At 43.4% G+C, this 14,835-nt stretch overlaps 1 protein-coding gene across 1 annotated transcript in view; it reads left to right on the forward strand.

The window, feature by feature from the left end:
• Nucleotides 1-14,835, forward strand: part of CACNA2D4 (calcium voltage-gated channel auxiliary subunit alpha2delta 4) — a 136,087-nt gene that overhangs the window by 29,576 nt on the left and 91,676 nt on the right. Inside the window, exons 11-18 of the mRNA XM_067307017.1 lie at nt 3,127-3,240; nt 4,310-4,388; nt 6,125-6,258; nt 8,032-8,049; nt 9,330-9,407; nt 10,732-10,812; nt 13,250-13,324; nt 14,747-14,833. Coding sequence (XP_067163118.1) covers nt 3,127-3,240; nt 4,310-4,388; nt 6,125-6,258; nt 8,032-8,049; nt 9,330-9,407; nt 10,732-10,812; nt 13,250-13,324; nt 14,747-14,833 — 666 coding nt within the window. The remainder of the gene's footprint in view (nt 1-3,126; nt 3,241-4,309; nt 4,389-6,124; nt 6,259-8,031; nt 8,050-9,329; nt 9,408-10,731; nt 10,813-13,249; nt 13,325-14,746; nt 14,834-14,835) is intronic.

The following is a 14,835-nucleotide window of genomic DNA, read 5'->3' on the forward strand; positions in this document are numbered from 1 at the left end:
CTGCAGCGTGAGTGGGGCAGGAGGAGATGGGGCTGCTTGTTCATCTGGCCAGATGTGTATCTCATTAGTCAGTGCGCGCACGCGCCACTGAGCTGTGCTGATGTTCCTCTTGCCTCCCCAGTGACTCTGTGCCAGACTATAACTGCAAAGTAAAAGGCAATGAACAAATGAGGGAGTGCAGGAGAATATGACCTTGAATGAATTAGATCATGCCTGTCAGTCCTGGCAACATGACCAAAGCTATGGAGGAGAGTGCATAGCTCAGTGCCTCATCCATTCGCTGCAGCTCTAGCACACACCTCTTCAGACGTGTCTGTGACCATCTTGCTCCTCACCTTCTTTCAGGCAGAGCAAAGAATTATACACAGAGCTGCCTGTGAAAAGGTCTTTGGATACTCTCAGATCATTGTTGCAGCCAGTTATGAAAGGACCTAAGAATCAAGGATTGCCTCTTACTCATTTGTTTTCTAAATATGCCTTTTAGTCACTACTTCTATGATACTGATGATCTCATTTTCCCTGTTGAAAATACTGTCTACTCCTATAATTAGGAGATTGCTGGTTGCGATATTGTATTTAATTTCTCAGTATCTCAGTATTATGAGGTCTGAAGTAACCTACATGAAGAGATGTCTTAAACAGTTTGATGAAATGGCGGGTGACTTCAGTTAAGTGTTAATTTAATAATCACCTAAACAAAATGTGTTGTAGATTGCATCAGACTGGAATAAGCTGCTTTCGTAATTTTAAGGTTCACATATCTGCAATCTGAACGTGATTCTGACAGCATCTCCCACACCAGTGTGGCCCTATGCCTCTGTAATGGACAGTCTCACTAGTCGTTCTCTCCAGTGATCTGGACACAGTTGATACCTGTCCTAGGTATAGCTCACCTGAGACTCCTTGTCTTTTTCCTATCTGGTGGTCTGCAGCAGGATCCCACATGGCTGTCAACTACCTTTTGCCTTTCATTTGCACTTAAGAGTATCCCTTGCTTGTTCCTATTGCGCGCCTTCACCCTCAGCCTCCACCTTGAGTCTCCTTGCTGGGCATGTGGTGTGTGTGCTTCAACACCTCCCGGGGCTCTGACAACTGTGTGGGTGATACTGATGGTTTTTCCATGGGATAAGGTGTAGAAACTCTCCAGACCTCTCTTCTCTTTATATGCATCTTCTCCGTTTTCTAAACCACTGGTAAAGTCAGACCTTGTGGACCACATGGAGGAAGACATGGGAGATGCCACTGCTGTGTTGGCATGACCACAGCAGCAGAGGTACAGCTAGTCTCCCCTCTGAATGTGCTGCTTTGGTGGTAGGAAAGAAGATGAGCAAGTCCAATGATCTCACTCTGTTTTATTAACCCTCATGGAAGACTTGCCTGAGGAACAGCTAGTTAGGAATGAAGCAGAGACCCTGCTAAACCTGCTTCTCTCTCATGTCAGATCATCACTCCTGGTTCTGGTCAGTAATGCAAATAATGGGATTATTATGAAATCATGAGGGAAGGAGTCATACGTGTGGTCCTAGTGGTGGTTGTTCAGAAGCTATTGAATCCAATCTCATTGCAGTAGAGTAACATGTATTTCAGTGGTATTAAGAATAATTTTGAAGGAGGCAGGACTGCAGACATAAATGGTGATTTTGGCACTGAACCTGGTAATTTTATGAAGAGGAGATGGTAAGAGTGGTAAAATGACTGGGGAAATCCTACTGCAGAAGTGATAGAGTATGGACTTGGCTGGTATCGATGGTCATGATGTTAATCTGCAGGGGGATCCGTATCAGTAAAGGCATTTGTCTTCTGTCCTAAGATGGCATTACCAAACTGGAAGGGACTTGTGAACTGAAACTTAAAACACCTAACAAGTCCCAGTCCACACCCTGCACTCTGTTCTCCCGCCCAGTGCTTGCTTTTATTTTACTTAATTAATCTTACTACTTTTCCTAATTTCTAAGATACAGCTGCCCTTCTACAATTTAAAGTCACTGCTGTGTCTGATACAACCTTAGTCACCCTCAAATTAGTCTCCTACACACTCACTATCTCATGCCATTGCCTCTCATTAATCTCTTGTGTGGAGCTGTCATATCTTCCTCCTTCCATATTTTTAATCTGTATCAGTTTCTGTAAGCCTCCTTTGTGGATCAGGCTAAGCATAAAAGCAGAGAGATGCTGTGCAAGAGAAGAAGTGCATGTTGACATTGAGCTAGGAGGTGCAGCAAAATAGCTGCTTGTTTTTGCTCTGTGATGTGAGCAAAGCCTGTCTTTGCTACTTTCTCTGGTGACTGCTAGTTCAACACCTATGATGGTAGTCCATAAAGCACTTAGTTCTCTAGAGCTGCTGCACGTGAGGGCATAAGAGGCAAATGGCATTGCCTTCAGGAGCATTAGATAAGCAACTTTCAAAGACTGGTCTTCCTGGCTAAACAGTCAGGTTCTGGCTTGCCTGTAAGAACACACCTTTTCAACACCTCTCTGTGTGTGTTTTGGAAACAGAATATTGATGTTTGTACCAGAGTCCTAGCATAATTCTACTCTACCTTAAATATTGCTTATTCACAGATAACAGGTCCTCTGTCATTGCAGCATATGGCCTTTCTATTTGGCACATCCATAACCTATTTCAGCTCCGATGGCAGTAGCCTTTTTTTTTTTTCATGTGTTCCTGCCTTTCTCTACTCTTTATTTGGCAGATTGATAGATTTTGCCTGAAATAATGAGTCTGATTCCCCCTCCTCTCACATTTCCTGCCATATGAAGTGACAGAAATTGCTGTCAAATCAGAATGGCAGTGTTTATGGTCAGTCTATAGTCACTTTGCATAAATGAATGCAACTGTGCAAGCTGTGAGGCAGCAGGGAGTCTCACCCTTTCTCCACAGCACTTATTTTCTTCTCGTTATTTTACTTCTATAAAGCATGTGTGACCACCTGTGTTAGGAAGGGCTGTATAAACAAAAAAATTATATGCAGCATACAAACACAGTCCTTCTTTAAGCAGAACTCTTCCTGCAGATAGTGTAAGATTTGCATGAGGAGTCAGGATCTGGTCCATCATGAATAAACATGCTGTAATTACACAGAATCAGTTGCTGAGACAACTAATGCTGTTCCTCTCTCTTTTTAGTTCAGAGATGCTGGTCAAGGAGGCTTGTGTAACCAAGCCATCATGCTGATCACAGATGGAGCAGTGGAGGATTATGAAGCTGTGTTTGAAAAATACAACTGGCCAGATCGAAAGGTTTGTCTGGGAAGTGATAAATAGAAAGGGTGAGGAAAGGTGCTACCCTGCCATAGCAGAAATAGAAGAGCGTGAGTCAGGATGCCAGGCAGAGCTGAGCAGTCACATCTTCCAATATCCGCATGCATCCTGCTGCAAACACAACACAGAGCAGCCAGACAGGAGTCCGCTGGGGTGATTTTAGACCTGATAGGATCACAAATGGATATCTGCAGGTCAATGCAGACTTTTTCTCATACACATCTTTTTCCAAAGCTGTGGACGATCAAAATTTTCTCCTGATACAATGATAAAGACTGAACTGAGTATTTTTAAATAATAAACACCTCTACAAAGAATTTTAATCCCATCCACGACTGATCCTGTTTGGGAGTGGTTCAGCTATGACTGGTCCCGACAGTGGACAGGGAAATGACTCAGATGACCTCTCTAGGTACCTTGCAGCCCTATTTACTCTAAGGTCTGAGACTACAGACTTGTGCTAGCAGAGCAGACTGTGAAAGTGGAATAGACCATGGCTCATCTTAAACCCTTATGATTTATTTGTTTACCTCATCCCAGCTAAAGGCAATGCACAAAGAGAGAGAAGCAGCCTACAGAGAGACCAGAGCATGGTGCTGTTAAAGCTGTTTATTTCAGGATTCACTTAATTGCTATTGGTCAAACACAAGAGAAATGGTGAAGTTTTCTTCTAATGATTCATGTGGCCAGCTGTTCCCCTAGGTAAAGGATTTCTGTGAGCTATAAACCTCTCTGCATGTGCTTGGCAAGTGCCTGGCAGAGCTGCTATCATAAAATCTAATAGAATTCACACTACCTTCTTATTCAGATGATCCTGAGTGCTACTTGGCTTTCTGGGCTTATTGTAATTGATAATAAAGTTCCAGCCCATAAAATACAAAATAAAGACACTCCTGTCTCCATGTGAAGGCAAAAGGTTGCTTTAGCTATTGCTCTGCACCTCAAGTAGGCATTCACACCAGTATATAATGGGATGTTAAACTTCAGCCATTTGGATTTGGTAGCACATTACAACTTAATTAGGTTAACATTGTGTTCTTGTTGCCAGGTCCGGGTTTTCACTTACCTCATTGGACGGGAGGTCACTTTTGCCCCCAACGTGAAATGGATCGCCTGCAACAACAAAGGTGCAGTATAGGAATGGCTCCCCAGTGCCAATCACACACATCACACGTTGACTGCAACCCCTCTATGGCTTTCCCACTGAGGGGGTGGGCCCCTAACTGGGGCCCACTGAGCCCTTAGTTGGAAGGCCTCCTAGGAAAAAAGCAGAGCCTGCTAGTCCACATGAAGTGTGCCTGTGTCCAGGTAACACAAGTCCTCAGTGATGAACCACCACATTTTCTTGTCACAGTGCCAAGGGACACTGTGCCCGAGATTCATGCTGGCTGCAGTCCGCCTAAGTCCCTGTGCTTATTCAGTCCCAGTGGCTGACTTTTGACAATCTGTCTAAACCTCTGTCACTAAACCTGATGTCTTTTGGCTGAGATGTGAAACAAACACCTCTTCTTTAAAGATTTTGCAGCATTTTTCACAAGATCTGCAGATTAACCCCTAGACTCTGGCCAAATTCTTTGTGTGCCATTGGTTTCACTGGGATAACAGAATGGCTTGTCACTCCTGCCCCAAAACCAATATTCATTGTAGCTGGCATGAAATGGCATGAATGGGACAATCCATTCAGAGTAGATGAGTGATCCCTATGCATTTGGGGCTGCTTAAAAAGTGCATTTAGCCCTATCAATCAGAGTTCACAAGGGGGAAGGAAGAGGGGAATACAAGTCTTTCCCCTCTTGAGTCAAAGAGTCATGTTTGGGCATGACTTGATCTCAGTACATCTGGAGAAGGCCAGAAACCAGCAATGCTTGCAAAATCATAATCACTCTTAAAGAGGGAAAGAAAGGGGGGGTGGGGAGTCTGAAGTTGGGGATTGACTAGCTAGGTATGTTGGCTCTTTTTCTGTCTGAGCAGTGTCTCCAGCAGACTGTGAAATGCATTGGTACATTTGCTACTGAAAATAATTGACAGAAAAGAGTGCCTGGCATGCAGAATGTCTGTGAGTGGGGATGTTCAAGGTTCAAACAGTCATCTGTTAGCACCATGAATCACATGTAACATTTTTATTTTTTATTAGATGAGACAAAAGCCTGGATTTTGGATTGCATATTCAGCTTCAAGATTAGTGACAGGGAGTTAATTGTGCTGTTAGTTTATCATAAAATGGGAGAATGGATTCTTCTGAACAACCAAGCAAAGACCAAAAATACTCTCTTTGCACTAGGCTTCTCACCTACCAAACTTGAGCTCTGAAGAAAGCTCCTTGATTTTGGTTCTTCTGTATAGACATATTATATAGCTCTTGTGCTCCTTGTTTTCAAGCACACCAAATTTGCTTCCACATCACATAACTTATCAGATCAGCTGGAAAAACTCTGGAAAAGAAGTTGGGAGTTTAGGCTGTATATAAAATTGAACAGGATAAGTGAGTAGCCTGGTGGAATAGTTTGTTTGCTTATGTTTGGCCTCCAGGACTGAAGGCAGCCTGATTTGGTGATGTTTTTGCTTAAGACTCAAAGCAACATTTTACATCTGCTTAGCGTGATTCTGGTTATACCAAGACTCTTTGGTCTTGAGCATTGGACCGGGATTTTGAGAACAGAGCCAATGCTTTGAAATTCTAGTTTTCAACAAGACAAAGACTTGTCCACGCAAGGCATGTAAAGGCATTTTTTGTAAAGAGCAGACTAAGCTGTTTGGGTAGATATAGCCTTTGACATTCAGTTTTCTAACTTTGCATGAACTTTCATTTATAAATATGGAAGGGGTGTTAGAAGAGTGACTCCACCTCTGTTTCTCCACAAAGGCTACTACACTCAGATATCCACGCTGGCAGATGTCCAGGAGAATGTGATGGAGTACCTGCATGTGCTCAGCCGTCCCATGGTCATCAGCCATGATCACGACATTATTTGGACTGAGGCCTACATGGACAGTGCGGTAAGGACCTACAGCACAAGTCTTTAGTCAGCAAATAGGGGCTGCAGGCCAGATTGACAAAGGTGTTAGACGTCCAGCTCGTAAATTTAGGCATCTAACTTGTCCTGACTTCCCTTCTAAATATCCTATGTATATATACATATGCCTAAATAAAGCTCTGAAAACTACATAAAGCCATGAGATAGAAATTACTGGGCTCTGGCTCTGCTGAGACAGACAATATTTCTCTGCTCACTCCTGGAGTTGAGATGTATAAGCAGACTCAGGTCTCCTTGAGAATCTGCGGTGACCCAGGAACCCAGGACTAATCACACAGACACAGCATGACTTAAGTAGTACTTCTGTGAAAGGAAGCTACCTTCTCAAGGATTAGTCATAGGAAAGATTATTTACAGCTCAGAATATGGGTCATGGAGATTCATTTCCTCCAGCCCAGTGACCAGCTGCATGCTGCTTGTCACTCAGATCTCAGTTTGAGAGGCAGGCTCACTCTTCTGTTGCTTGCGCTGGCAAGATGTAATGTCACCGCAGTGGCTCTGTGCTCAATCCTGTGGGTAAAGGACATAGCACACTTACTGGGAGGGAAACAAAGGACTGTACATCAAGACTCCCAATGCCACTTGCTTTCTCTCAGGCCTGCCCCAAGGGAAGAGCTGACACATTTGAACCATAAGCAGGTGTTATTATGGTGTTGTGTTGCCAAGGCAGCTTTGAAATCCAAAGGAGCGAAGGGAAGGACAAAGGATTAGATCATCACTGAAAGAGCCTTCCCCTGCAGTTCACCAAATAGATGACTTTCCTCAGTCATCTTCTTCATCCCTGTTTACTTTGCAGAAAGAGAAAGATACAGTTCTACCTTTGGGACTCTCTGTGCCTTCAGGCAGATAAAGCTTTTTCCTGCACTGCAGTCTTCACCACAGAGAAGTGTCTGGCATAATTGTGAGATCCAGAGCTGACCAGAAGTCAGATTCTCCTGTTCCAGAAAAAAATGCCATCATTTTTTTCTGCTTTCTAGGGAAAAAATCTTTTTAAAACAGTAAAAATGTTTCCATACATGATTTCCTGAACTGAATCCCACTGCGGGACTGAAGTTTCTAGCCCAGGTCTGGCCAGCAGCAGTTTTAGGATGTCTGCCACAGCCCCGAAGGAGCCGGGGGGAACCCACAGTTTTCGGATTTAAGATTCATGGCAAGAAACTTGAACTCACTGTGAGTTGGAATAAAACTAGCAGTTCTGAGCTAAGCTTTGTGGCAGGAAACACGAAGTCCAGGTCGCACATGGTATCACTCTATGCTGATGCCATGCTGAACCCCAAGAAATACCCACAAGCCTGCCTGGCTTGCACTATCACAGTGCACAGGTATTATGCTCATGGGAAGAGACTGGTCCGCACCTCTGTGCTGAATGCTGAGGATGCAGCCATGGCATACCAGCTTTGTGATGTGATATGAGGATGCTTTCTGCTGCAGGGACTGTGCCAAGGGAGAGCTGGGGATGTGATATTTGAGGGTGCTAAGCAAAACCTCCAGAAAAGGCCCTACGTACCCAGCAAGTTTTTTTTCAATAGTAAGCATGCTATACCTGGCACTTGTGTTTGGTGTCACACTTCCCAAGGCTGCAGCAGGGTTTCTCCTGTTGCACTTTCTTGCTGCATCTCTTTTTTTGCCTCTTTTCTTGGCTTTCCATTCTCTCCCTCCAGTCCTGCCTCTCCCATCTTTGATTCATTCCTCCATTCATGTATTCATTCGTCTGTTCATCCATGTCTCTCACTAGCTACCACAATCTGAGGAGGTAACTGCACCCCTACGTTTTGTGAGCATGTTGTTTTTTTTGTGCCAGTTGGTGTGTCAATGCTAGCGCGCAGCCACAGCTGGCTTGTACATCTGGAGGGGGGTAGAGATTACAGCACTGAGGGAGCCCTATTATGTTGTCAAGAAGAGAAGAGGAAATGCTGGATGTACTGGAGAGCTGTGCTGTGCTGTTGGTTCAGAGTGGGTAGGGGTGTGTGTGTTGTGCAGTAGGTTAGTTCACTGGATCTCTTTTTCCATATGCCCAGTGAGTGCTGGTGAGGTTTATTTGCTGTGTGTTAGCGCTAGTGTTGCTACGAATGGGAAGTTTCCACAAAGAAGTGTACAACCCAGTAACTCAAGATACCAGGCTTGAATCTCCATCAAGCAACTGCATAGATTATTGCCTGACTCCTCTATGGCTCCTAACTTGTACAGTAACAGAGACACAAGGTCATTTTTTGCCTTGCTGCTTACCTGACCAAATGAAAGATGGTGGGAAAATGTTCCTGGCATCAAAGGATTATCATCAGCTTTCTATAGCTAGGCAAGTTTGGTAGACTCCTGCGCATGTCTTACTTCTTTTACTTCCTTTCTTGTGTGTTTTCAGAGTATCGGTCTTCTGAAGTATTGGGAGCCTCTGTTACCCCCTTACCTGTGCATGTCCTGTATCCCCTGTAGAGACAGCTTACCATTTGCACCTGTTTGTATTGTGATTTTGCCTCTATCTCTGCTATGCTTGGATGCCTGAGTAACAAGTATATATAAGTAGGCTCTGTGTATATTTGTGGCTTTTAAACATTTGCCTGTGGTGTTTCTCATTCATGCTATTCATGTGTTTGCAAAATAGATGATATGTATTGTCTGTGATTTTGCTCATGTTTGTGTTGTTTTTCTTAATTCCGTGCACCACGCGTTGGTGGTTTTTACACATGTTGCATAAGTGCCTATGTCTGCTCCCATTGCGTGGTGGGTATAAATTGTGCCACCACTTTTACAGGTTCCTGTCACTTCATTAAAACAGCTCTTTAACGTCTCTTGCTTCAACACATTTCACTGGCTTTCATCCCAGCCTCATCACCCCACACTAGCAAGCATCCGTCCTATGATTGTCTTGGATACAGAGTATTGCAAAGTGCTGCCATCTGTTTTTAGAGGGGTGTGGGAGGCGAGGAGGTGTCTAATTGTACTCAACATCTGGGGTCCTTGGGAATTCCAGTGCCTCTTGATCGTGTTAGCTGCAATATTGCATTTGTTAACACACTGTTTGTTGTTTTGTGGCAGCTCTTTGCATCTCAAGCTCAAAGTCTGTTGCTCATGACAACAGTGGCTATGCCAGTCTTCAGTAAGAAGAACGAGACGGTAAGTGCAATGCTGGCTTGACTCTCTTTCCAGCCAGCAGAGGTTAAAGGATGCAGCAGACCTTTGTGGTGTTTTAAAGCCAGTGAGCCTCTGAAAGCACACTGGGCCATTAAGGACTGCGGTGGATTTCTGGCAAGATGTGTGGCTGGTAATTCCTCAGTCAAAATGATAGTCTGTCATTTCCTCTGAAATGCTATTTCTTCCAAATGCCCCTTAAATATGACACTTCTCCCTGTATTATATTTTCCGTTTTCAAACTGAGCCTAATTCACAGACCCGTAAAGTTTCAGGCTGGAAGAGATCATTATATTGTCTAGTCTGTGCAGTTTATTGCAGACCTTTACATTTCATGTAGACAGTTCTTCATGAGCCCAGTAACCTATGTTTGGCAAAAATGTCATTCCAGAAAGGCATCCAGCCCTGAGCTCTCCACTGTGGTTTCTCACTCTCTGTTAGAAACCAGTGGCTAAATTGCAGTCTGAATTTGTCTGGCTTCACCTTCCCACCATTATGGCTTTCTCTGCTAGATTAAAAAGCCTGTAGCCATTGGTATTTTCTCCCTGGAAAGCATCTTCTACACTTCAGTAAAGTCAAATCTGTCTTTCTTTTGATAAGATAAAAAAATTGAGTGATTTAGTTATCTTTGATAAGAGCATTTCCTTCAGGTTTTAAAACTCTTTAGGGACACTTTTCTGCACCATTTCCAGTTTTTCACCATCCTTTTAAAATGATGGACTGTACCTCACCATTGCTATAGAAGGGATAACTCCTCAGCTGACTTCTATGCAGATTGTCTGCCTTCTCTACCCAAGGCCAGCCTTAACTTGTATTACCACAGCACTGCAGTGGGAGCTTGTGTGTCCTTTTTCCACCATGATCCCCAGATGCTTTTTAAACAACCACTCCCCCATTTTGTGGGGATTTCCTGCATTCCTTTTTCCTAGGTGAATAATTTTACATTTGGTTTAGCTGGCCCAGTTATCAACCGATCCATACTGCCTTGCATGATTGACTTTTCTTTACTGTTATTTGCACATACTGAATGCAGATTTTTGTCCTCAAATCTTGTTTCAATGATTTTATAGTCCTTCTGAATCATTATCAAAAATGTTGAAAATATTGGGTGGAAATACTCCTAAACACTGGAGCAACCCTCTTGAGACTTTTTGAGGTATGTTAGTTGGTTTGAATGAACTTACTTGCTCAAGCCCAGAGAGAACACTGTGAGAGACTAGTAGGAAGGCAATTATGTGTATTCAGTTGGGGGTAGATCAAAAGCTACCAAAACTTTGTTTCTGAAAATGGATTCTTCTTTATTTTTAAGCGATCTCATGGGATTCTCCTGGGTGTGGTGGGCTCTGATGTGCCACTGAGGGAGCTGTTAAAACTTGCACCACGATATATGGTAAGACTGAGATAATGCAATTTGTTATTTTACACAGCGAAGTCACCACTCATTCTTCCATGGACATGACTCTATGAAAAATCTTTCCTCTGTCTGTAGGAAGAACTATGAGCATAAAGCAAGAGAGGTTGGATGTGATGATGTGTGATTTCAACATGACACATGAGAATTCATCATTCACCACTAGAAGCTCTTAGGCTGCTCCAGAAATACAGGGACTGGATGATTCAGTGGATTGGCAACAGGTCATGGAGCCTTTGCATCTTGGTGGCCACCAACTTAGATCCCTCAGGGATAATACAGATCTAACAACCTATCTCAGAAGAATTAATGTTTGATATCCATTTCCCAGTGGACAAAGGTTACTATGCCAGCTGGCACAAAATAAGCTAGTCTCACTGTCAATGCTCTTGGCAGAAAAACTGAGGACTAGATGGACTGTGGAGACCAAACTGTCCTGTCATGCCTAGGGGTTTCTTTCTTCAGATCAGCATGAAGATTTCTTGGCAGGAGAGTGTACAGGAAGTTGGCTCTCACTCACTTGTGCTGTACCTAGTTGGAGTATTTGCTCTCCAGAATTGCTAGTCCAACACTTTCCATTAGCTCTAAGTTCAACATATTCAGGAAAAAAAAAAAGTTGATCTCTAGAAAAATACCCTGAGATACACTGTTTTGTTCAGTTTCTGCTGTAAATTCTGTGCAGTGACCTTTTGTTCAATCAGTCTGCATGCCAGGAGACAGCAGTAACCACTGAAGATCACCACAGAAATCAAGTAATTTGAGCCACACAGCTTCCAGTCTCCCTTAAATAACTACTAGACAACAACTACCTGTTAGGTAATTGTCTGAAGTCTGAGTGATAAAGACTGACAGGACTGAAAGTGCTGCCAGAAGCTATGAATCTGTGTGGTGCTTCCAGAGTGGGACACAGGATTTTTAGACCATTTGTATGCAGCTGTAGAAATGATCCTTCACGCAACCCAGGAACTACGAGTACCTCTCTGTAGCTGTTTTGGGACTGGGGGAACCTTGTCTAGGAGGCTCAATTTTTACATACATTTATTTTCTCTGGAAGATTAATTCCCCTTCATCTTCCGTTCTCCATCTCACTCAAAGGCCATGTGTCACAATAATCTTTCTTCTGGACCAAGGTGGAACACCATTCCTTTCTCCAGCCAGTGCCAGAGAAGGAGGAAAAATTAACTGAAGGATTTTTTACATCAGAGACAGAATATGTCTTTGCAGAAGCTCTTCCAGCTCCAGTTCAGTTTGGAAACCTGGTATCCTCAGCTTGGATACCCTGGTATATGAGTTACAAAGGTTCAGTGAGCTGTTCCCGAGTTACAGCCCTGGAGAGCTCATACATTCATGATCCCACTTACTGGCTGAGAAATTTCAGCTTTAATAGGCTAATAGGGAAGCCTGCTGATCCAAGTCCTGATCCAGTGTGCATTGAATTCAGTCTGCCATGCTAAGCTGAGCTCTGTGTGATTTGCAACAAACTGTTCCATGTAGAGACAGACCAAAGTTTTGATCTGGGATGTGTGAAATAAATGTCTCCAAAAACGTACAGACTGATTGTGAATGACTTACCTCCCTGCTTCCCTACTGTTATTCCTCCAGGATAGGTTGTCTCTATAAACATATAAAGTTGCTACATCTTTTTCAAGATAGAAACTTCAGCGATTCTTATTTTCCTTGAGACGCTTCTTGTTTTGGCAAGCACAGGCTATCAGTGGGTTTTTAGCAATTGAGGGTTTAACTGGAATTTGTATTGTGTATGGGCTTGATCTGAGTGATTTCTCTCTCAGAAATCTCTTGCAGATCAGGTCAGCTAGTGTCTGCTCTTGTCAGGTTATGCTATTCCTTAAAAAGCATTTTAAGGCTGTAGGCTTGCACAATTGACCTAGGCTAGATCTGGCCTTGCCAACACCGACACATAATGCAGAGCTCGTCTGAAGGCCAGGTTTCCAGAGATGTCTGTGAAATTCATACTCCTTGTCCATTCAATATTGTACATATATAGTGATCAGCATACACACTTGTCACAGCTGTTATTGTATGGTTTATGATATTTCCCCTTATTGCCTATTCTATGCACAGAACTGCTGTGACTGTGGAGAGCTATTTCTGCCTCTTTGTGGTGATTTTCAGCTAAGACAATCACAGATTCTAAGTGTGCATCTTTTTTGAATGTGTACACTAATCAACTACCTGCCCATGCATTTGTGCATACAAACATAGTCAGTCTTCTCAGACAGAGCAGCCAAAGACACAAAGACAAATGGTTTGGGATGGAGCCTACCTCCTGCTGGTGAATATCTTTTAAAGGGAAATACTTCTGAACGTTGATGGGGCCAGGGTATCTGCAGCATTCTTTACATAGCAGTGTTTCTAGAAAAAGCAGAGCTAATTATTCTGATGCCTCTTTCTCCAGCTGGGTGTCCATGGATACGCCTTTCTGAACACTAACAACGGCTACATCCTTTCACACCCAGACCTGCGTCCTTTGGTATGTATAGCTATGAATTTGAGGACCTTTGCTCACTTGAAAACACTGACTCTCAGGGATGCTACTGATTTCTCACATTTTTTTGAGCTGTGAGGGCTACCAGGTTCTGACACATAGACACTACGAACATGACGGCCAGAGAAATCAGTTCCACACACATTGATGCATACATGCCTGCACATGCGTATGAAGTGTAAGGTAGCCTACCTGCCTGTTCTCTGTAAGACAGCATGTGAGTGCTGTACTTGTGTGCACTTACTGAACTGTGGGTACACATGTATTTGCATGCATGCAAGGTTTCATTGCTGTGTATCAAACTGCAGAAACAATTCCCCTCACTCAGGCACATCTGCTACAGGAAGATTCAGCATGAGTAGCGCCCCAGTAATAGTTGCCCAGCAGCTGTAGGGTTAGACATTTGAGGAATTTGAGGCCAGTAGGATCCAGTACCACAAATCTTAGTAACCTCATAAGTCAGAGACAATGAAGGGACTAGTAGGCTGCAGAGACCTTCTGGGACTTGAGGGGCAGGGTGGACACAAGGACAACCTGTCTCCTTTGCGGTGCCACCTGGATCTCCAGACTGCATATCTCCCTGCAACACATGAAGGGTTTCATTCCACAGATACTCAGATGTATGATGCATTTTACATTTCATACATGTGCCTGTGTGCACAAATCCACATGTGCACAGATGTAAGAGTTAGTGTGGTTACTGGCAAGAGAAAGTGCCACAACAGGGCTTCACACCAGCTGTCTTCATAAAGGCAGCTTTGTACAGGGAGACAACAGGCACAGGTAGTTACTCCACTGTGTGAAGAGAAGGGAGACATGGTGTTTCCAGGATGAGGGCTAGGCAAGGCCAGTGCTTTATCCTCCACCTGGGATTGGCCTCTCCTAGTCTACTGCACACCATTTGCTTCACCAGGAAGATTACAGGGAAATAACTTGCTTCCATCAGTTAGCTTCAGGTGAAAAGCATACCATTTTTTCAGTGAAGCTAAAGCCTAATTCCCATCAGAAAAGATCTCCTGGTGTTATTATTGTGTTAATGGGATTAGACTCTTAGCTGTGGGCAACATCTGATTTGCTGGAGAGCAGTGTATTGTGCTGAGCTATTTTGTAGAATATTCTCACAAAACAGGCTGTAGCCTTTACCTGCAAGTTTACCTATGTTCCTGCTTGTCCCTTACTCTTGAAATGGCTTTTCCCACTTGAACTCCCCTAGCCCCAGATTGCCCATGTACAGCAATAGATAGCATGGGATTGAGATGGCACCTGTACCCAAATGTTGCCTTGCCAGTCACAGACTAAATGAGGCATCCCTGTTTTATGAATTAAATATCAATTTTTAAAGGGTTAGTTTGGGAAGTTACCTGACCACTTACTTGGGTTTTTTATCCTTTTTTTAATAAACCCCAGTATAAAGAAGGAAAGAAATTGAAACCTAAACCAAACTACAACAGTGTAGATCTTTCAGAAGTGGAATGGGAAGATGAGGATGAAATAGT

This window comes from Apteryx mantelli, chromosome 1 (genome assembly GCF_036417845.1).
Source record: "Apteryx mantelli isolate bAptMan1 chromosome 1, bAptMan1.hap1, whole genome shotgun sequence".
NCBI lineage: Eukaryota > Metazoa > Chordata > Aves > Apterygiformes > Apterygidae > Apteryx > Apteryx mantelli.